At 35.4% G+C, this 25,345-nt stretch overlaps 1 protein-coding gene across 3 annotated transcripts in view; it reads right to left on the bottom strand.

Annotated features, from left to right (window-relative positions):
* Positions 1-25,345, bottom strand: part of SPATA5 (spermatogenesis associated 5) — a 320,569-nt gene that overhangs the window by 245,386 nt on the left and 49,838 nt on the right. For all 3 annotated transcript variants that reach the window (XR_007137477.1, XM_047798607.1, XM_047798608.1), the window contains exon 11: positions 14,305-14,514. Coding sequence is in view for 2 of the 3 variants with exons in the window: in XM_047798607.1 (XP_047654563.1) it covers positions 14,305-14,514 (210 nt within the window). In the remaining variant the exon portion in view is untranslated. The remainder of the gene's footprint in view (positions 1-14,304; positions 14,515-25,345) is intronic.

Raw genomic sequence — 25,345 nt, forward strand, 5'->3', positions numbered from 1 at the left:
AGGTGTTCACATGAGGGAGCAGCCCAATATAAAATACTGCAGCCCCAGTCGGGGTAAGACAGGTATTCTTATGGAGAGGTTGGAAGTATCAGGATGTAGGATGTGGAGGATGTCAAAGAAGGGCAACATGGAGGGGCAGAGCAGGATGAGGACAACACCCAAGAGAGAAGATGGCCTGGTACCATCCTCCTCCTCATGAAGTGGAGGTGAGGAGCCTGAGTAAGTGAGAAACATATTCAGCCCAAGAAAAAAGGGGCAGAAGGCTGACAAGAAAGGTTATATTCAGAAGAACTGATTAAATAAGTAAATATATTAAGTATAATAGTAGCTAGGTGTCTCAGTAACAGAGAAGAGTTATAAAAAAATAAAGGAAGAAAATAAGAATGAATTCTGCTGTACTGAACTGAAACTGGAAATAGTGTTAATTCAAGATTTTTGGTAGGAGTTCCCGTGGTGGCCCATTGGTTAACGAAGAAACATGAGGTTGCAGGTTCGATCCCTGGCCTTGCTCAGTGGGTTAAGGATCTGGCGTTGCTGTGAGCTGTGGTGTGGGTTGTAGATGTGGCTCGGATCCCACATTGCTGTGGCTCTGGCATAGGCTGTCGGCTACAGCTCCAATTCAACCCCTAGCCTGGGAACCTCCGTACGCCATGGGAGCAGCCCAAGAAATGGCAAAAAGACAAAAAAAAAAGATTTTCAATACATATGAGTAAGTAAATAAATACAGATATAAATGTGTGTGCATATATATGTACATGCATTTTCAGGAGAGAAGGTACAGAGTTCTCTCCTGAATGCTGTTCCCTAGGAGAAGCTAAGAGCAACAATACCACAAGAGTAATAGACACACCTAACACTCAGAGCTCAGTTTTAAATTCTCCATCCAAAGGTAAATAAACTGCTTTAAGACTCTTACATTATACATAAACTGGTATAGTATTATTTGAAGCTAGGCTATAAATGAAGTCTGTATACTATAAATCCTAGAGCAAGTATTTTCTAAAAAGTAAAATCAAGAGGTTTAGCAATCAAGAAAATATAGGAGATAAACTAGAATATCAAAATATACTTATCTAATCCAAAAGAAGGCAGGAAAAGTGGGGGAAAAAAAGAACAGATGGGACAAATGAACAAAAGTTAGGTTCAAGTTACAAACATGCCTCATGAAGGGAAGACAATCTTTTAATATTGCTTTTTATACTACCTCCACAATGAGTGCTTTAAAAATACTGAAATACGATTAATATGGTAACAAATATATACCTTGAACACATAGGGTTCAAGGTAGAATAGTCAAAGAGATGAATAAGAAAAGAGGAGTTCCCTTGTGGCACAATGGGTTAAGGATCCAGTGTTGTCACTGCAATAGCTCAAGCTGCTGCTGTGGCATTGGTTCAATCCCTGGCTCAGGAACTTCCATGTGCCATGGCGTGGCCAGAAAAAAATAAGAGAAGGATAGGAAGAATAACTCAAAGTTCAGGCTGACATGGAGTTCCCTTTGTGGCTTAGCAGTAATGAACCAGACTAATATCCAGGAGAATTCAGGTTTGATCTCTGGCCTCACTCACTGGGTTAATGGATCTGGCACTGCTGTGAGTTATGGGGTACAGGTTGCAGACGTGGCTCAGATATGGCATTGCTGTGGTGTAGGCTGGCAGCTGCAACTCCAATTTGACACCTAACCTGGGAACTTACATATGCCATGGCAGCCCTAAAAAAAAAAAAAAAAAGTCAGGCTGACAAAATCCAGCTGCTCCAAAGATACTGCCATTCATTATTTGCAATTAAGATGAGTTATCTGACAGCATCAACACAGATATCCTTAAGTATTTCTGGGAGGAGGGACAGTTTTATCTTTCCGCCTGATCTGAGTGATCTAAAATGATTTCAGTAAATTTTATATAACATTAACAAGGTTAACGAAAATGTTTCCCTCTCCCCCTCAAGAAATCTCTCATCTATTTATGTCTATTTCCTCTTTTCTTTAAAAACAATCTTCTCGGGAGTTCCCATAGTGGTGCAGTGGAGATGAATCCGATGAATCCGACTAGGAACCATAAGGTTGTGGGTTCGATCTCTGGCCTCACTCAGAGGGTTGAGGATCTGGTATTGCCTCGGGCTGTGGTGTAGGTTGCAGATGTGGCTCAGATCCCACATTACTGTGGCTGTCGTGTAGGCTGGCAGCTGTGGCTCCAAATGGACCCCTGGCCTAGGAACTATAAAGCAAAAAAAAACAAAAACAAAACAAAACAAAAATTATCTTCCCAAAATTATTTCAGAGTAATACATTATACATACTATAAAAATTAATATTTGAGTCTAATTAGGGGGCAGATGCATGAAAAGTATAATTATGACATACTACAAAATATTATCTAATATTTAAAGGTACTTCTATACCTGACTAAAATCTAGCAACAGCCAAGAAATCGATAAACTAAATGTAAGCAAAGTTATTAGGAAAACTTGCTTGGAACAGTGCTTATGATAACTAAATATTATTTATATTTAATATAAATTGATATGTATATCAATTGTTTGTACACTGATACTTAACTGTCTCCAATCAAGTATGTTTACACAACAGAATTGGTTTTATACTTAATTCTCCAAAGATACTACAGAGACCTGATCTTCACTACAGAGACTCTAACTTCACTATCAATGATTTAATTATTTAATTACTGTATTATTTCTTAAATAATACAATCCAAAATACCTTTAATTTGAATAAAGACAAACAATGGAAAGAAGATTAAGATGGTGGAACAGAAGGACTGGAGCTCAACTTCTCTCCTAAAAACAACAAAATTCACAACTAAAGGCCCAGCAATCTCCACCCAACTGGACCAGAAACCTTAAAAATGATAAAACCCTACTCCAGAAGAAAAAGAGGAGGCCACATCAAGAGGTAGGAGGGGCAATTTCACGATATAAACAACCCCATACCTCCTGGGTGGGAAGCTCCACAGACTGAAAACTAACTGGTTCACAGAGAGAGACTCACCTACAGGAGTGAGAGTTCTGAGCCCCACATCAAACTCTCACGTGTGGGGACCCAGCACTGGGAGAAAGAGCCCCTGGAGCATCCGGCATTGAAGGCCAGTGGGGCCTGTGCGCAGGAGCTCCACAGGACTGGGGGAAATGGAGACCCCATTCTTAGAAGGTGCACACAGACTTTCACGTGCACTGGATCCCAGGGCAGAGTGAGGTCTCCATAGAAATCTGGGTCAAACCTGACTGCAGTTCTTGGAGGACATCCTGGGAAAACAGGGGTGAATGTGGCTTGTTGGGAGGGAGGGACACTGAAGACAAAACTCTTGGGAATATTCAGCAACCATGCCTTTCTCTGGAGGTGGCCATTTTGGGAAAATCTGGCCCCACCCATCAGTCAGCTGCTGAGAAGCCCCAGGGCAAACAACAGCCCAGGTGGGATCACAGCCCTACCCCTCAGTAAACAGGCTACCTAAAGACCCCTCAGGCACACAGCTGCCTCTAATCCCATCCAGAGACTAAGCCCCACCCACCAGAGAGATTAGAATCAGCTCCACCTACCAGTGGGCAGGCATCAGCTCCTCCCATCAGGAAGTCTACAGCAAGCCCTCCATACTGACTTCAGCCACAAGGGGGGCAGACGCCAGAAGGAAGAGAGGCTACAACCCTGTTATCTGTAAAAAGGTCACCACACCAAAAACCTATAAAAATGAAAAGACAGGGAACTATATATAACTCAGATGAGGGAGAAAGGAAAAACCCCAGAAAATCAGCTAAGCGAGGAGGAGATTCTCAGCCTCCAGGAAAAAGACTTTACACTTTTGAGGTGGAAGATGATGCAAGACATTGGAAATAAACTGGAGGCAAAGATGGATACCTTACAGGAAACACTAACCAAAGAGATATAAGATATAAAACTTAAACAAGAAGAGATGCAAAATACAATAATGAAATAAAAAATTCACTAGAAGCAGCCAACAGCAGAATACAGGAGGCAGAAGAACGAATAAGCAAGGTGGAGGACAGATTAGTGGAAATTACGGAGGCAGAACAGAAAAGAAAAAAAGGATTGAAAACAAATGAAGAGAGTCTCAGAGAATTCTGGGACAATGTGAAACGCAACAACATCCATATTATAGGGGTGCCAGAAGGAAAAGAGAGAGAGAAGGGGACAGAAAAAATATTCCAAGAGATAATAGCCAAAAAATTCCCTCACATGGGAAAGGAACCACTCACTCAAATCCAGGAAGCACAACGAGTACCAGATAAAATAAACCCAAGGAGGAACACCCTGAGACACATATTAATCAAACTGTCCAAAATTAAAGACAAAGAGAAAATCTTGAAAGCAGCCAGGGAAAAGAAACAAGTAACATACAAGGGAACCCCAATAAGGTTATTGGCAGATTTTTCAGCAGAAACTCTGCAGGCCAGAAGGGAGTGGCATGATATACTTAGCGTGATGAAAGGAAAAAAATCTCCAACCAAGATTACTCTACCCAGCAAGGCTCTCACTTAGATTTGAAGGAGAAATCAAAACCTTCACAGTAAGCAAAAGCTGAGAGAATTCAGCAACACTAAACCAGCCTTACAACAAATACTAAAGGAACTTCTCTAGGCAGAAAAGAAAACACAGCAACAGGAAACAAAAATTCTACAAATGACAAGGCTCACCAGTAAAGGTATATATACAGTAAAGACATGAAATCATCCATGCACGATTAAACCACCAAAATCAGAAATGATGAGAAGAGGTGGGTACAAATGCTGGACACTGGAGATGAACTTGCAATTAAGAGAACAACAACTTAAAACAATCTCATATACATATAGACTCTTATATCAAAACTTCACAGAATAACTGCAAACCAAAAATCTACACTTGATACACAAACAAGGAATCTCGAGAAGAAATATATCTCATAGTAAATAAGTGCATAATCTACCATGAAGGGGGTCATTTGACATCATTCTTGGAATGCTGAAGTCTTCTTAGATCTGATTCTGATTTCCTCTCCTTCAAAGACTTTATGATAATTATAATTAATGTAACTGTACAATTAAATAATATAGGTCTACAACTGTATTATTAATAACCATTTCTCTCCATGATACGATGTAAAGTCTATAATGTCTTGTTTATCACATCATCTAGAATGGTGTAATGCCTTTATTGAAGAATCAATAAGATGTAACAAATTGTGAGGACATATTTATATAGTTACACTGTTTTTTAACCAATTTATGCATTTTATATTTTACTTATTTTCAGAGGGTGTATTATTTTTGTTATTCTTACCAGTTAAGTTATTCTTTTTACTATGCTATATAAAATATTTAATGGTTAAAAAAAAAGACAAACAATGAAACATTAGTTATGCTGAGAGGCAGTGTTCTCACTTCTTAAAAGATTTTAAAGAAATACCAAATCAATTTTATAAGCTTGTTTTTAGACACATGTTAGACTGTAACTCAGTGCATATATACTGCCTTTTAATTATGTGGCTTAGCTGAAGGAAAACAGTTGGTAGAATCTGGAGAAATGATTACTGTTCTTCATAGAGCTGACTCTAGCTTTAATCAGTGAAGGACTATTCCACTACTACCTAGAGGTGAGCTATAGAAAACCTGTTAATTAGAAACAATGCTTTTGCTCCAAAGACAAAATAAAAGGAAAAAAATCAAAGATTTGAAAGTCTAACCTAAGAATTTAGCATTATGAAGAAAATCTGGCTTAGAAGAATTCAAGTCAAATATTACCAACAAGTCATAGCAGTAATGAAAAGTTCTGAAAGGCTTCTAGAGATGTGATTTTGTACAGAACTATATGTTGAGGAATCCTACCTAGATGACTGGCCTACAAATGCAACACCAGCAGCTAAACTCCTGTGTCACATGAATCCGGAGTTCTATATGAAGTTAAGACAATATCATCACCAAGAAAGGTTTTTTTATGTTTGAAGTCCAAATTGCCAAAAAGCACTGTATTCTGGTACAAGTTGCAAAGATTAAAAATTCAGTTTCAAAGATATATATTTTATTTTAATACTAACAGAAAACTGAAGGAATCATAAGCTATACTACTACACTTTTTGTCCTACTTGATGTCACATGTGTATCCAATTCTTAAAAACTGAAGAAAACAGCAACTAGCATCAGCCCATTTATGAAACCTTGCTAAATGCTTGGTATGCATTATTCCCTTACTGCTTAAAACAATCCTCTGAAGTGAATACTCTTATTACCATAACTTGAGGAAAAAAACGAAGTGAAAAGGGTTAAAGTGCACAGTCACATGGCTTAGTAAATGAAGGATTGGAATTCAAGTCTCTTAATCTGTTACACCTGACTGTTAGAGGAAATGCCCCAAATATTTAACCACCAACAGACAAAAAGTATAAACAACATATTAGAATACAAGCATTGTGTGAGCTATTCATAGAAATTTATTAGTGCAAGTGCTTTAGGAGAGTCATTTACTCTAACTTACCTCACTTAAAACCTGAGAACAAAGCACAGGGGTTAGGTGAAATGTCGCAAGACCTAAATAAGTTAAATGACAGAAATGATTTTAAGAATGCAGGATTTAGATTCCCAGACAACTACCTTCTTTCTAAAAACTGATGTCCTCAGTTTTCTCCAGGGTCTAAAAAAATATAAATATTAAAAAGAAAAGGAAATACTCCCTTAATATTGTACATAGTACCAGCAATTCAAATTCAAAAGTATCTGTAGGAACACATCAAGTGTAAACCCAAGGGCAAAGTGTAACCCTCAATAAAGGGCTGCCAGAATGGATTAATTTGAAAGTAAGAATTTTATTGGTAACTATTATAAGCAAGAGACCATTAATATCTAACCTTAAGGATTAGGTACATATGAAATGGTCTATGAATATTATATTTGCTCATAAGCTATTTAACTTTTTTAAAAAGAAACACATAAATTCCCTAGAATAGGTAAGGTTGATGAAACTGGATAAAGTTATTTCTCTTCTAATTTATCAAAATAACTATGTTATGTTAGTCCTGCCACATTTCACCCAACTAGATAAGTGCTTCATTGATAAGAGTGACCAAGAAAACCACCAAAAGTAAGTTTGGTGCAATAAATTGGCTTATTAGGCAGCAGTGTTGTTTATAATATTTCCATGCCCAAGATTTCAAATTTATAAAACAACAAAAACAACATAATGTAATTTTTGTACAACCGTTCTATTAATCTAATGAAAATTAAACCTGACTTATCTTTGACTGTGTTTCAGTATTTCAAAGCCTATCAGTCATAAATTCAAGTATAATATTTATATCTCATGCTCTTGCAATCTTGCCCTTTTAATCACTACTGTTTTTTTCCCAATCTTTCCCAGGGCTTTTTAAATATGTCTGACACCTGCCTGTTGCTTTTGGCTATAAAGATTCAAATTAAGTTTTTATAAGTTCCAAAATGTCTAGGGAAGGCAAGTTACCCCAAGTGTTAACTATGGTTAAATGTTACGGAATAAGCTCATAAAAACCCAAACTCACATGAGATAGAATTATATAGATGCAACATGAGTAAAGGATCTTGAAAATTAATAAAAAGTACAGCATCGGCACATAGGGAAAGCCATTTTGGGAAAGCACTTCAAAGGGTTTGAAAAATAAGAATTAAGTACTAGGTAAGAAATGCTGTGGGCAAGTAAAAACCCTAAAAGTGAGAGGGGCTGGCAGGCAAGGAAATAGAGTAAAAGCTGTTTTCTCAAAAAGTATAGTACAAACTTAACCCATAATTCATTCATTCATTCAAGAAAAGAAAATGAAACATTTATTTTAGAACTTACACTGTGGGCACCATGCTGACTACACTTACGCTGCTGTAAAGTATGCATGTGAACACGCCCCTGGAAGAATCCCTTACATTATTACTGACTGCTTTCGTCACTCTCAATCTCCTTCACTGACTACCACGCAGAAACTTAAACATTAGGTCTCAACTTTCATGTTTTCATCTCTAGAAATGACCATTCTACTGAATTACAAACTTGTATTGAACAGCCTTTTGGACATATCTGCCGTATTGTTCTAAAGGTGTTTCAAACTCCACGTATCTAAATCCCAATTTGGTACCTACTCTTCCAGCTCCAACCTACTTTTCCTCCTCAGTGCTAATTCTTCCTATTTCCATTTGCCAGTCATTAAAAGTAAAAATTTTAATCACCTTTAACTTCTTTCTCATTTTGCACATACAATTAATCACCAAATTCTAAATGTTACCCATATCATTGTATCAAATGTCTCTTCCACTAAACTATGAGTTGGTAGACAGCAAGATTCCATCTAATGCACTTTGTTTACCATTTACAGTGCCCAATACATAGAAGGTGCTTAATATAGTTATTGTTGTAATAGTAAAATATTTACTAATATTTTTAAAGTATTATAGACATGATCTTGTAGTGTTTATTTCAATTCCAATTAAATTTCACTCAAAAGAGATTTAAAAAGGAAAAATATTATTTAAAAAGAAGGAAAAAAGAATTTCTCAAATGAAATTCATGAATAAAAAATTATACCAACACTCTATGACTAAGTAAACTTCTTAGAAGTACAAAATTATTCTTTTCCTTCTTAATTTCTTCACGTCTTCTGGATTTTCAAATGCTAAAGGTTTTGTTATTTGTGATATATATTCTTTTTTTTTACTTGTAGCAAAATGTTATAGAACACTTTCAGGTTAAGACATCATTTTTATATACCAGTGTTACCTGATACAAGCCCAACTCAAAAAATATATTGATACATACACCAATAATGCCAAATTTAAGTAACTTGGCAAACTACTACAAAACTGTGATACTGACCATGGCACAGTAACTATACTTTTCGTCCTAAGACAAATAGATTACTATTAGTTATTCCCTAATAGCCATTCAAACTGTGATAAACAACTTAAGAGGCTGGAGCACTTAAGACAACACTATCTGGAGAAGTCAAAACAAAACCCTAATGGAAATTAAATAGTAACTCAAAAGGTTTGAGACTCTAGATAAGTCCAAGTAGCAATAAACCTATAGGAGGAGAATAAAGAGGGTCCACAAAAGGCACGAAACAGGACATAGTTCTTGATGAGACTCTAAATTAGAAGCTGTACCCAAGGTGAAAGAAAAATAACCAAAACACTAAAAGAAAGTATTGTTTATAATACTGGGATCTGGGTCTGGGGCCAGAACCAACACATCTTTGCAGGCTTCAACTAGAACTACAGTGAAACAGGCAAGCTCAGGGCAGCCCCAAACCTAGTTTCTCCAGCCCATTTCCTCTCAGGGCTTTGTTCTCAGTAACTCTCCACTATCACTATGATGATGAGTGGGAAAGATGATCTCCTCAAAAGCCCTCACCCAAGCAATCAACAATCTCCCCATGATTCTCCTTCCCTGCTGCTCATCATGTACAGTGCAATACGGAACTCTGAGCTGGCCTTTTTAACTTCAGGTACATTCGAATCTCAACATAATATGTTTCAATCTGTGATACTAACTTTAAAACCTTTATTTCTTTGAGGGGGGAGGTTAAAGTTAAGGTGTACAGAAGAATTGAGTATCTAATACAGAGTGCCCACACATTCACTCTTACCCCTAACATGCACTGTGTCCCCTAGTCTTACTATATATCAGTAACAGTACATTTGTTAAAATTAATGAATCAATATATTATTATTATTATTAACTGAAGTTCGCAGTTTACTCAGATTTCCTTAGTTTCTGACTAATGTCTTTTCTCTGTTTCAGGATCTTATCCAGGAAACCATAATAGTATATTTAGCTATCCTGTCTCCTTGGGCTCCGGTAGACTGTGACAGTTTCTCAGACTCTTTATTTTTAATGACCTTGACGGTTACAGGAGAATCGATCAGGTATTTTATAGAATGTCCTTAAATTTGGGTTTGCTTGATGTTTTTGTCATAGTTAGACATGGATTATGAGTGTTTGGGAGGAAGGCCTCAAAAATAAAGTGCCATTCTCATCACATCATACAAGGGTACATGCTACCAACATGGCTAATAACTAATGATGTTAACCATGATGACCTGGCTAAGGTAGGTTTCTCCACTACAAAGTAACTCTGCACCTCCCACTTTTCCCTAGTAAACTCTCTGGTAGGAGGTCCCACACTGAGGGAGTTAAGTAGTTATACCCTCTAAAATTTTTCACTTGTTTTTAATATAAGCCTCTCAAAAGGCCTATACAGATGAGAAAAAAAAAAATTGTCTTAGAGAACTCGTTTAAGGTTACAGAGCTAAAAAGTGTTAGAAATCAAACCAAAGCTATCTGAATCCTAGCTTAGTGCTCTTTTCCTTCTACCACACTCAATCTTAAGGGCACAGATTTATAATAATGGGTAAATTTCAAGCTCTACATTATTCAACTACCAGTCTTTTTCGACACACTTCCACTTAATTCATCAGGTTCCTGTGTCTTTGGCAGTGATTACTGTCTCTCATTAACTCTACCAGTTTCCACTCCAAGGTCATGCTATTTTCCTCAGTTTTCTTTGTCCTAAAGAAATAAAATTATTTTTTAAAGTAGGCGCCAAAAACATCTTTCCACATCTCTGAATCTTCCCTACAGAAACTGCCTGAATTAACTTCTTCTCTAGTAACTGGGTGTAATTAATGAAAAAAAGCACTGGACACTAGTTTTATTTTTTAAAAAAATGAAGAAAGAAAGAAGGAAAGAAAGAAAAAAGAAAGAAAGAAAAGTAAAGCAAAATGGAAAATTGTATAACACAGTGATTCGCTCTAGCTTAGACTCTGGAGTCAGAAAGTCCTGAGATAAAATTAAGATTCCATCACCACCATTTTGACTTGGAAAAGTCACTTCACCTTATTAAACATCATTAGCCTTATTTGTAATCCTAGAAATTAACCTTAAAGCATTCAAAAGATATACCTATGCAGTTTTCCATGTGAATGAAAGCTCTATGATTTATAGACTAGCCTTCGCAATTTTTTTTTTTAAAGCTTAAAGATGAACTTGGAAGTTACCAAATTCAGATTATCATGTACCTTTGATAAAATAATAGTAGGGGATTTAATTAAATGAACAATAGTAATTACTCTGAACTGTGCACTGTTTTGAATAAAATAGGTTTGTTTTTTTCCCTGAAAATGGGATGTGTTTTGTACAATTCGTCTCTGAGACATGTACTGGAAGAAATCACCCCAAAAAGTCAAAGACATACTAAGCTCACTACATTCTTATATTCACTGGTAGAGCTAATAAAGAACTTGCTAAAAATTCCTATCAGGGGCCTAACCACCCATCTTTTCCAGAATCAGTAACAGCTCTTCATAAAGTAAAGCTGCCCAGCTATACAAAGGTAATTAATCTTTTGTAGCACTCCAGACAAAAAGTAAGAGAGAAGCAGAGAGGAAATTTCAACTGGAAAATATTTTGACGTAATTGACCCAGATAAACTAAACTTAAGCATATGTCAAGTGCTACAGTCTGCACAAAAACACACAGAGTTGCCAAAGGATATTAAGAGCCCATGCAAGCCAAGGTAAAGTCTTAACTCTCAGTAGAGTATCAATATTTTAATCACTGTTTAGAAAAGATGCATAGGGGAAGCTAAAGTAAGGTTTTAAAATTCTTTATTTCGGGAATTAAAGGTAATTATCATTGTGAAAAGTGTTAGGGAGTTTATTCTTTTTCATTTTGTTTGTTTGTTTTGTATTCTTTCAATACACCCAAAATACTTCTGTTTCCCAATACCAGTGTCATCTTTTTCTAATCACTTTCAAAATATGTAAGATTTGTTATTTCTAGAAGTTCAAATTTATAACACAAATCTCATAGAAAACAAACATCTATCTTGGAAACAAAAGATAACTTTTTCTTCTTACGAAGAAAAAAAGAATACAACATGAATTCTAACTTCTTTGACTAAACTTCCCCATACATAAGCTATATGATATAGCTACTTTAACTCTTTAGACCAAGCATTAATCAGTGTAAAGATGAAAGGGCCAATGAAAATGCACAGAAAAGCAAATCATTTTCTTATGTTTCCAACTTTTTCTTCCATAATTTTTAAACATACAGGGAAGTTGAAAGAATAGTAAAATGAAGACACATTGTTCATTAATTATATCCTCCACCTAGATACAAAAATTGAGTAATACTGTCAAACTACACTAAATTGTATAATGAATAAAAATCCACATTAAATAAAAATTAGTAAATAGGATATGCAATAATTGCTACGCAAGTACATTCTCAATTTACTAAGAAAATTTCTTAACATCACTTATATTTGGAACGATCTGAAAGAATTATAAACTTAATGAAAAGGTGCATATAAGTTCACACATGGATGATTACTTACACGTGAAGAGTGTCCAAGATAAACCTTTCAAAAAATCTTTTTTTTGTCATTTTCTCACCAAGAAAAAAGACAAAAATGAAACTGTAAAGTTATGAAAGTTTTCATATTCAAAAGCAGTAGTAATATATTTGTAAGTAATCCCAGGACTGGCAGAAAGCAGTCCTGGTAGAGCCTGGAACTGTTATCGTGGATCACAAAAGAATCCAACACTAATTTGTAAGAAAATGTACATGCTCTTCCTTGATGTTCAAGTGTAACTCTGAGCTAAGACCTCATTAAATAAGTTTCAGACTTTCATTAGACAGGAAAAATTCAAATATTATGAATATACAATTGCTGAAGGTAGGTAGAGAAAAATGGAGATGACAGAAAAAAAGTGTAAGTAATGCCAGTAAAATGGCCATGTCCATTACAAGAGGACAAGGGCCAAAGAGAAATCAAGATGTCTCTGGAAGTTTCAAAATCACTCATTACTCCACCGTTTAAACCTGCAGCCTTCAAAACTATGGGCAAACATAATGGGCAAAAATTAATAAAAAATGGGCAAACACTAGTAATTGTGAAGATAACAATTCTTAAAAAGCAAATAGCCTAAATACATCTAAATATCATTCCTCAAAAAATTTAAATAGTTTAAATATTCGATACTTGAATAACACAAGGGTGAGGGGCTCTGATCCTCTGAGCAAATCTGAGTATAACTTATAGTCAGCCCTCCATATGCATAGTTCCTTCACATTCTTGGATTTAATCAACCTCAGATAATGTAATACTGTGGTATTCACTATAGAAAAAAATTCGTGTATAAGTGGAATCACCCAGTTCAAACTCATGTTGTTCAAGAGTCAACAGTAAACTAAAAATCTGATACTCTGAAATGTTTTACACCTTCAAACTGCCAATGATTTCAATGTTCTAAGATAGAAAACACTTTATTGCAAAAAATTCCCTGACAATATCAAAATCATGTGCCTTTTCTGAAATGATTTTGATAATTTACATATTTAGATATATGTTTTTGTGAAAAGGTCCACAGAAATGGATATAAGGTTTTTAATATGCGTGTGTGTGTGTGTGTGTGTGTGTGTAGTAAATAGATATACAATCATGTTGTATAGAAGTTATAACAAAATTAATATCTGGTCCTAAAGTAAATGTGAAACTACATAACAGGTAAGATAATCTATCCCAAGTAATAGGGCAGGGCAGTGAATAAAATATGTGTTTCAGTATATAAATAATGTACATTTAGCCTCTGACTAGAAAAATGTTTTTAAGGAATTTATTTTTACCATATAAAGTATTTGGTTTCTTTTAAAATACGCTATATGTAACAACTAAATTCACAATCAAATTTATAATTAAGTCATGGTTAAACAAAAGGGATTGGCATAATTAAAAATGCAGAAACTAAAGAAAATTGGTTTCTATTACACATGGTTAAGAAGTACTGAGAATGAAGAAACTAAATAAAGCAGACTTCTATTGTCCACCATGATTTGCTGATCATAGATACTATTTCTCTCTCATCATCCTGTATTATACTGCCATCAATCTCAAATAAAAATCAACTACCCCTTAAGACAATTTTTCATGTTCTCCTAAAGGACAGGTATCAGAGGATGGATGATAGGGAGGCTGGAAGAGAGAGTAGTAATTTAAAAATTTAATACCAGGAGTTCCTGTTGTGACTCAGTGGGTTAAGATTCCAACATAGTGTTAGTGAGGGTTCGGGTTCAATGCCTGGCCTCACTCAGTGGGTTAAGGATTTGGTGTTGCCACAAGCTGCAGTGTAGACTGCAGATGTGGCTTGGATCCAGCATTGCTGTGGCTGTGGCGTAGGCCTGCAGCTGCAGCTGCAATTTGATCCCTTGCCTGGGAACTTCCATATGCCATGGGTACATCTGCGAAAAGAAAACAAACCCCAAACTTAATACCATACCTTTATAGCTAGGAAGTTCAGCCCACTCTCATTAGCCAAAGCCTTTGCAATCATTGTTTTAGAGCATCCTGGTGGCCCATATAGAAGAACTCCTTTAGGTGGCTGAATACCCATTTGAGTGAAAGACTCTGGATGTTTCAAGGGCCATTCCACAGCCTGTTTCAATTTCAGTTTGATATTTTCCAGCCCTCCTATATCTGACCAGGATACCTACAAAACAAACAAATATATATAAAAAAATTTTTTAAAGAAAATGTGCAAGAAGGAAAACAGAACTATTTAAGAATCAGTAATACCCTAAAAAAATTCAATAATATCAAGAAGTAAATTAGGAGTTTATAAAATGTGAGCTCCATATTATAGAAATAACTAAAGAAAATCAAAATGTTTCTGTTTGCAAGTCTTGTATAAGTTACTGTTCAAGTGACTGAACATACTGTTAAGTCTATATATTCTACAAAGCTTTAAAAATTAGTTTTCATCTGTTGATCCAAAATCTCATCTACAGATCTAATTTCTTATATATTTTTTAAGTAAAATTACTTCCATATATATTTCTGTAGGTCCTTATGGAACATATGCTCTTTCCTACTTTGGTATATTAAATTTTCTTCCCCTCAAAATGTCCCCAAAACAAGAAAGCTCTTTACATATTATTTACTGAATAAATATTCATTAATAACCATGTGCCAGATAATGTACATAGGAACTAGATGAAACACAAATTCAGACTTTAAAGAACTTAACAACTATCAGTAACATGCACATAAATAACCATATTACAATGGAAAGGATACTAACTACAATAACAAAGAAACAGACAAAGCCTTTGGGAGTTGCCAGGAAGAAAAGATTACTCCCTGCTTGAAGGCAATCTGAAAGTCAACTCTTGAAGTATGGGTGACGTCCAAAAATGTGAAAACATGGAAATAGGAAGAGGCAAAAAAAATTATGAAAGGCTCAAACGGAAGTGTGAAGAAGATGAGACGAAAGAAAAGGTTTGAGGCAGATAAATAAAGGAAAAGTTCAAGCCATATAATGGAGGACCCTGAAGACCAGATGGATTTCAAAAAACCTCTTTTGTTTTAAGAAGTCTTTGTAGATTTTTAATCTAGAAAGTAATACGGTCTGATCATGCTTTAGAAAGACTTTTCTGACAAGATTCATTAGAGGGGAGAGAGTGTGCAGGGAGACTAATTAAGGATCTATCATAAACATTCTTTTTAAAAAAAGCAAGCCTGAACTAGGATAATTACATGGAGATGATGAAGATACACTGGAAAGATACTGCAGGTCTACAGCTGAGGGTTTTGAAGACAGAGGAAGAAAGTGGGTGAATCTGAAGCTAAAGATTTTAAGACTGGTTGATAAGAACATGGACCATGGGAGTTCCCATCGTGGCACAGTGGAAACGAATCTGACTAGCATCCATGAGGATGCAGGTTCAGTCCCTGGCCTCGATCAGTGGGTTAAGGATCCGGCCTTGCTGCGAGCTGTTGTGTAGGTCACAGACGTGGCTCAAATCTGTCATTGCTTTGGCTGTGGTGTAGGCCAGGAGCTACAGCTCCAAACTGACCCCTAGCCTGGGAACTTCCGTACGCCAAAAATGCGGCCCTAAAAAGACCAAAAAAAAAGAATAACAATATGGACCACAGAAAAAAATGATCTTTCAGAGCGATAATAAATAAGATAGGGGTTTTTTTTTTGATACTCAGAATTGAATACATTCACAATTAAATATACATAAAAAACAGAGAATATATGTCACGAATGGGGCTCTGGAAGGAGAACAGTTCTAAAATTTTAGATTTCAGATATATCTACATACAAACAATAGAAATCATGAGATCATGATTAAAACTGCCAACCATGAGAAGACGTGGATGAAAGGCAGTTCACTGAGCACTACCTATAAGTGAGAGGCAAGAGGAAAAGAGGAAAAAAATCAGAAATCAAATAATCTACAAGCCCCCCCAAAAAAAGAGGTTTTGTTTGTTATTATCAGGAAAAGATTACTTTTTCCAAATGAACTTGCATTTTTTTTGGGGGGGGAGTTCTGTTGCTTTTGGTTTTTGTTCACAGAACCAGAAGAATGATGTATTATCAACCATAACCCTGAGATCTGATTTAATTTTTTTTTTCTAAATTGCTTTGTTGGGATTTAAGAAGTGAGATTACTGGATTAAAAGGCATGAACATTTTTGGTCTCTTAATACCCAATGCCAGCTTGCTATTCAACAACATTATCTATTTTAATGGCATGAGTTATATATATGCATGTTTCTCTGCAGCATGATTAGCCTTGGTTTTCATTTTCCCTTTTTTTTTTCCTGATTTCTGATTTCACCAATTAATAAAGTTAAAATTAAACCTGAGATCAATGCACATGAGCTCATGGCCCTAATAACATCCCCAGCTAGTATCGGAAGTATCAAAGTGATTGTTTACCACAGAAGGTGACTGTTATCTGTATAACCAGGCCTATTATAGACAGACATGCAGCAGCATTGTGACATACTGACGTGCTCCTGCTTATATTCTTGGGTGTTTCTGATCTGTTCTTTATCCTTTACTTTTACTTTTTAATTAATTTTGAAATTTTTCAAACCTAAACAAAAGCTGAAGAAAAATCAGTACTGTAAATGAATATATACTCCTTGTCAAAATTCACCAATTTTTAATATTTACCAATTTTGCTTTAGTATGTGCACTCACTTTCTCTCTCTCTACACACATACACAAACAAGACACACAAAAGTAGAAATACTTTAAATTTCCCATTGAACCTTTTTAAAAGAGGCTACAGATATCATGACACTTCTAAATACTTTAGCATACCTCTCATAAAAATAAACATCCTGGGAAGAAATTTTTAAGGAGGGTAGTCAACAACTACCAAAAACTAAATAGATGAGAAAGTAGAGAGAATTAAGAAGAAATGTTCAGTAGATCTGGCAATGATGTTACTGAATAGTGGTTTAATTAAATCAGTACTTTTTGCTTTTACGTCTTTTAGCAGTGGCATATGTACATACATACAACACACATACATGCATACACACATGCATGCATGCATATAGAGAGGGACAGCATGTGCATAACAGGTAACAGATAAAATCTATATTTATAACTATGATAAATACACAAATTAAAGAAGCAACTCCTTACACTTTTATAAAGACTAAAATGATACTATGTTATTGTTATGATGCTGCATGATTCTCCTTCAGTTGTTACGATGCAGTTACTATGCCTACATAATGAGTACAGCATCCTGTGAACATGCTCCATGAGGAGCAGATATTCCACGCCTTGGAGCATGTCTGAGTTATACCTTGAATACTGTAGTGGAATACTCACTTAAGCTAATCTACATAAGCACACATATGCAGATAAAATTTTCTTAAATATCAGCACAGAACTGTATTCTTCCTAATCAATAACATTTAAAACAAAGTTCAATGTTATGCCTATAAATGGCTAGGAGGATATTTTTCTTAGATTTGTATGAAACTAAATAAACCTGGCAACACCTGATAATCTTCAATATGATAAACACTGGCATTTAACATTTGAGTGTGTTTGGTTTTTAATCAGTTTTTTTAAGTCTTTAAAAAGAGCCATTTAAAAGAATCTAATATTAGATATTAAACCCCTGAAACACCTCCATAAAACAAACATAGAAATCACCAAAATAAAAGGAAATCCGTATCATAAAAGATGATCCCTTTAGTTAGGGATCAGGGAAAAGCAGCAAACAGTGTCTGCTGGATAAGGGGCTGGAGAAAGAGAAATTAAGATGCTCTCACCAGAAATGTGAATGTTCACTGGACATGGAAAGACCAAAACACTGATGCCACAGCATGGACTAGTAGTCTATACTGAGAAGTTGGTCCATCATCCTGAAGGCTGTTTAAGAACCAGAAGAAAAATGAAACAATCCTGTCTCTTCCTATCTCCTGACATTTGGACTCTAGCTTCATTATGAAGCAAGCTGTCTCTCTCTATTTCTGCCTCAATTATATTCTTCACTACATTCTTTCCTCAGCCTACAAATATTTCATTTCCCCCATCCCTCAAAACAACCTTACTTTGACATTCTTTCTACTAAATGTTGTATCTATTTCTCACGACTAAACTTCTTGAAAGATAGTTAATACCCCTCTACTTCTATTGCATTTCTATTTCTCACTCTACATTTTAGTTAAAACATTTTATCCTCCCAAACAGTGATAGGAAAGGAGAGTAAAAAGATAAAGATATTAAGTTTAAGACTGGCAGGAAAGCAGGGAGTTAAAGGAACTGTCACAGGAGCTCTCTAGCTTCAGGAAAATATGAAGCAAAGTCATCTGCAAAATCATCAATCAAGGAGTTCCCATCACGGCTCAGTGGAAACAAATCTGACTAGTATCCATGAGGACACAGGTTCCATCCCTGGCCTCACTCAGTTAATGATGCAGCGTTGCTGTGAGCTGTGGTGTAGGTCGCAGACTCGGCTTGGATCTGGTGTGGCTGTGGCTGTGGTGTAGACCAGCAGCTAAAGCTCCAATTCGACCCCTAGCTTGGGAACCTCCATATACCATGGGTGTGCCCTTAAAAAGACAAAAAAAAAAAAAAAACCATCAATCAATCTATCAAATACTGACTAAATACCTATTTCACACTATCCTGGATCCTAGAGAAAAAAACATTTCTTGCCCATTCTGAGTTTTTAACCTGATGGAATATTTCCTAAAAAAGACATACTTCTATAATTATGCAATTACTCTAAAGCCCGGCATATGCTAAAAGGGTGGTCACAGAGTTTACAATGGATGGTCAGAAAAAGCTTTTCAGAAGTGTCATACAATGTGGGATCTGATAAACATACAGAAAATAGTCAGCTAAAAGTAAAAGCAAATGGCATGGAAAAGACAGAGCAAAAAAACATTATACATTAGGAAAACTAAAAGTAATTCAGTAGGGGTAAAATTTAGAGAGCCAAGAGAGGAGCAGAAACAAAGGAGTTTAGCCAATATAGGGAGCTATGAGAACTTGAAGACTCATAAAATATTAAAAGAGCAATGCGCATAAAGAAATGACATGATCAGATTTCTAGCAGATCACTGTGATTACAAAGTAGAATGAGGATCAGAATTGGGAGGATGGGGAAGAAAGACTTCTACAGTAATTCCCATAAGAGACTGTGGCTATCTGAACTAAAGTAGTAGCAATGGGGCTGTAGAGAAGAAGAAAAAGATAAAAACCATATTAAACTATATTAAATAAGGCTAATCAACAAGTCTTGATAATTAATTAGATTTTGAAAGGAGATGGTAAAAGGAAAATTAAATCAAGGGTAATGGTCAGGATTCAGACTTGGGCAATAATGTAATTGAAAGCTATATTAAAAGAGAAAAAGAAACTTATTCAGAAATTAGGGAATTAGTTTCCAATTATTGTACTGTGGTTGGAATTTATAAGGGAAATAAATCCAATAAACTTCAAGAAATGTCTTCTATGTATTCAGCTTGTCTTAGAGATTGTAAGGGCACAAAGGTAAGTAAGATAATGTCCTCAAAATTTTCTAACTAGAGGAATAAGAAAAGTATCCTAAAAGACACAGTTTTTGTCTAAAGACATAAAATATGCCTTCACAAAAATTAATACAAAAACTACTGGAAAAAATATAAAATAGGTTAACAGTTCTTAAATATGTGAGAAGGTGAAGACAGAGATTTGAAAAATGTTGCATATATGTAAGACATGTCATGGTGTTAGAATATGAAAATAATAACAGCAATTCCCACCTCACTTGTTTATGAGGATAGCTGTTATAAGTACAGCCTATAAAAAATTATGAAGGACAATGTAAGAATTAACTGTTTTCCCAACACCTAATGGTAACCATGATTAATATTTTGGTGTAGTGCCTCCTAGTCTCCTGTGCATGTGTTTCCACTGAGATCATAAAGTACACACAATTTTATATTAGGCTTTTTAAAAACTTCATGCTTTTTTTCATATATATCTTCCTAGTTACTGTGTCACTTTGGGCAATTAACTTCATCTCTCTAAGGTTCTTCTTATCTGTAATAGGACAAAGAAACCTAAATTCTTAGGATTATCGTGAGAGTCAAACAGTATGATATATTACACTACTTGCACTTTGCCTGGCACATGGTAACTAAAAAATATGATATTTTATTTAAATGTCTGAAAGATGATCTCAATGAACAGTTATATTTTGAAGGACTGGTGACAAAAGATAGAGGAAAATCAAGCCACTACATTTGTAGTATCATGAACAAAATTTAAAAAACGTAACTTTTCTATACTGTTCCTTTTTGTGTGATTACTACATTTCTTAAACTAAGAGCAAACAAATTTTGCATCTTAATCTATCACCTGAATGCTAAATAAATGATGAGTCTGTCTACAGCTAATATGTTAGCTAAAAAATAAACATAAATTTCCTTTAAAATGATTGCATAGAAGAGTCTCAAAGCACAGAAAGTCATGAGAAAATTAGTCTGTAAAAGAAGAATAAACATCAGCATGAAATCATAAAATCCTAGAACTAGAACTGGAATTCAAAAGCTAGCTGGTTCACTATCCTATCTTTAGTCAGTACTTCATCTTTCAACTCCTCTCATCTTTCATAAACATCAACATAAAATCACAAAATCCTAGGACTAAAACTGGAATTCAAAAACTAGCTGGTTCTCTATCCTATCTTCAGTCGGCACTTCACCTTTCAACTCATCTTTCAGCAAATACTATTTTATGCTCTTTAAAATTATTTTTAATTCTGTAATTCTCTTTTAAATAAGCTACACTATATCATAACTGTCAGAAAATTATTCCTACTATCTAAGCCAAATCACTCCTGATAATAGTTGGGACCTTTCCTATTTTGTCCTGATGAAAATAATGAACAGCTGCTCACATATGTCTTTATAAACTTTTTGAATTAATAATAAAATTAGAAGTGAAGGAACAGCTGTCAAACATGCACAGACAGAGCAGAGAGATAAGTTTCCCAAGGGAAGTGCCCCCTACAAATATCTTAACAATACTTTCTGGACAAGCATCCAACAATACACAAATCAAACAAAAACCGAAAACTCAATTCAAACTGCACACCCACAGAATCCAAAAGACCTGATGATCAGGTTAAAACAAAACTTTTATGGACAAGTTTGAGGAAGACAATATAAAAATTAATGAACTGGAAGAATTACTATGAGAGTGATTCAATAGCTCCAGAAGGGCTAACACTGCCCTTATTCACCTGTGAGTTAAGATCCTCTTGTTTGCTAGGTGCTAGGTTTTACACTGCCAGGGACAAACATTCTTTTGAAAGTATTATTTTTATAGAAAATACTGAATCAAAGAGTACCTTTCCTTTTGTTCTTTCATACTAACAAGTACCAACATAAGGACAAGAAGCTAGGTACAAGCAAATGAGTTGGCACCTATTCCAAATTCTCTGCTGGGTTAAGGATGTGGAGCTTCTTAACATTTCAAATATTTAAGTACATTTATTTTGATAAGAAATCATAAATATACCAAATTACTTAGGGATACTACATAAAAACAAAAAGATTCCAAGATGTCCTCCAACAAAAAAAAATTTCAGATGCTTTTTTAATGAAGACAAAGCAAAAAACATTTAATCATTCAGCAAGTTTTTATTTAGTTGGTACTATTTGCTAAACAGAGGGGATTCAAAGATGTGTAAGACAAAAGGTCCGCAAGGCATATACGTGTATGCTTTGTGTGCTGTGCATATTAGGAATCATATTATAAGATCTTTGGTAACTGAGAGGTCAAAAAGTAAACTTTCAGGCAGAAGATAGAACAACGTGCAAAAATATGAAATGGTTTAATAAGATGCGCACAACATAAGATGAAAGTGAGGAAGGCGGAATAAGCCAGGTAATGAACACCAAATTGAAAAAAAAGCTTAGACTTCATCTTAGAGATTATCAATACATAATTAAGCAGATGGCCTTTTAAGACAGATTGGGCCAGAAGGACTAATGAGCAAGATCAGATTAAGTCTGTAATTATTCCATACCTATATAAGGTGAAGTGAAAAAGGTGGTACCACAAAAGAATCACATTAACCCTACAAATGATTTCCCTTGCTTTAAATGAAAATCCATGTTTTTAGCTAGCACTCATCAAGTATTACAGACATATCTAAGAGATATTGCGGGGTCAGTTCAAGACTACCTCAATAAGGAGTTTCCATTGTGACTCAGTGGTAAGGAACCTGACTGGTATCCATGAGGACATGGGATTGATCCTTGGCCTCACTCAGTAGGTTAAGGATACAGTGTTGCCATGATCTGTAGTATTAGGTTGCAGATGTGGCTTGGATCCTGTATTGCAGTAGCTGTGATACAGGTCGGCAGCCACAGCTCCAATTTGACCCTTAGACTGGGAACTTCCATATGCCATGGGTGTGGCCCTAAAAAAAAAGACAAAAAGACCAAAAAAAACCAAAAAACAAAAACACCTCAATAAAGCAAATTATGTCAATAAGTCGTGTGAATTTTTTGGTTTCCCAGTGCCTATGAAAGTTATACTTACACTATTTTGCAATCCAATAAGTAATAAGAGAATTATGTATAAAAAAATAGTAAGCACACCTTAATTAAAAAATACCTGCTGATAAAAATTTTTAAAAAGCAACATGGATGCAACTAGAGATTCTCATACTAAGTGAAATAAGTCAGAAAGACAAAGACCATGTTATCACTTATACGTGGACTCTAAAATATGGCACAAAGGAACCTGTCCACAAAACAGAAACAGGCTCACAGACATAGAGAACAGACTTGTGGTTGCCAAGGAGTGGGGGGAGGGAGTAGGATGGACTGGGAGTTTGGAGAATTTATATGAAAACTATTACATTTAGATTGGATAAGCAAGGAAGTCCTACTGTTTGTCACAGGGACTATATTCTAGTCTCTTAGGATAGACCACACGATAGAATTACAGAAGATAATAAAAGGGAATACGTATATATGTATGACTGTTTCACTTTGTTGTACAACAGAAATTGGTACAACATTGTAAGTCAACTATATTTTACTTAAAAAAACTTCTTTAAAACTTGCTAAAAAATGCTAATCATCATCTGAGCCCTCAACGAGTCATAATCTTATGCTGGTAGAAGTCATGTCTTAATGTTGATGGTTGCTGACTGACCAGAGGGGCGGCTAAAGGCTGGCGTGATTGTGACAACTTCTTAAAATAAGTCAACAATGAAGTTTATCACATGGATTGTCTCTTCCTTTCACAATTTCTCTGTGGTATGCAATATTTGATAGCATTTTAACCACAGTAGAATTTCTTATCAACTAAGTTTATACAATGTTCTAAACCCTTTGTTGTCATTTCAACAATTTCCACAGCACCTCCTCTGATTTCATTTCAAAAATCCACTTTGCTCACCTCTAAGAAGCAACTCGTTCAAGCTGTATCATGAGACTGCAGCAATTCAATCACTTCTAATTGCAATTCTCTTGCTGTTTCTATCATATATACATTTACTTCCTTCACTACAGTCTTGAACCCCTCACACATATATGAGGGTTGGAATCAACTTCTCCCAAAATCCTGTGAATGTTGATATTTTTACCTCTTCTCGTAAACAGTGAGCAGTAATATCTTGAAAGGAATCTTTTTTTCTGAGTTATTAGGTCTCGATAGTTGGCTTAAAATAGTCAGTAAAACATGTTGTAAACAGATGCACTGTCATCCACTCTCAGTTTTTCCATTTATAGCACACAGGCAAAGTAGAATTAGTATCATTCCTAAGGGTCCTAGGATTTTTGGAATGGTAAATAAATGCTGGCTTCAACTTAAAGTCATCAGCTGCACTAGCCACTAACAAAAGAGGCAGTCTGTCCTTCAAAGTTTTAAAGCCAGGCACTGACTTCTCTTTAGCTATGGAAGTCCTAGATGGAATCCTTTTCCAATAAAAGGCTGTTCAATCTACAATGAAAATCTGTTGTTTAGTAGAGCCATCTTCAATAAATCATCTTAGCTACATCTTCTGGATAACTTGCTGTAGCTTCTACATCAGCACTTACTGCTTGATCTTGCTTATACCTCAATGTTGCAAATATGGCTTCTTTCCTTAAACATTATGAATCAACTTTTGCTAGTTTCAAACTTTTCTTCTGCAGCTTCTTCACCTCTCCCACCCAACACAGAATTGAAGAGAATGTGGGCCTTGCTCTGGATTAGGCTTTGGCTTAAGGGAATGCTGTAGCTGATCCAAGCTTCTATCCAGACCATTAAAACTTTCTCCATATCATTGATATGTTCACTGGAGTAGTACTTATTTCCTTCAAGAACCTTTCCTTTGCATTCACAACCTGGCTAACTGGTGTAGCTTTTGGCCTATCTTGGGTTTTGACATGGCTTTCTTACTAAGCTTAATCATTTCTAGCTTTTGACTGAAAGTGAGAGACATGACTCTTCCTTTCACTTGAACACTCAGAGGACACTGTAGGGTTATTAACTGGCCTAAGTTCAATACTCTTGTGTGTCAGAGAATAGAGGCCCAAGGAGAGGGAGCAAGATAGAGGAACAGCTGGTTGGTGGAGCACACCGACACACACGACAGAACACACACAACAATTATCAGTTAAGGTCACCATCTTATATGGGTGCAATCTGCGGCACCCTAAAATAATTACAATAGTAACATAAATGATCAATGATCAGAGGTCACTATAATAAATATAGTAATAATGAAAAAGTCTGAAATATTTTAATAATTACCAAAATGTAACTGACTCAAAGTGAGAAAATAGTGTTAGAAAAATGACTCTGATAGACTTGCTCATCACAGAGTTGCTACAAACCTCCAATTTATAAAAAACACAGTATCTGTGAAGTGTAATAAAGTGAAACAAAAAAGTGAACTATTCTTGAACTGAGTATTTATTATTAACACACAAGAGTGTGGCATATCCCTCTAGGACAACCTCAACATTATTTATAGATTCAAATGAAAACACTCACTACAAAAAATTCA

Source organism: Phacochoerus africanus, chromosome 10 (genome assembly GCF_016906955.1).
Source record: "Phacochoerus africanus isolate WHEZ1 chromosome 10, ROS_Pafr_v1, whole genome shotgun sequence".
NCBI lineage: Eukaryota > Metazoa > Chordata > Mammalia > Artiodactyla > Suidae > Phacochoerus > Phacochoerus africanus.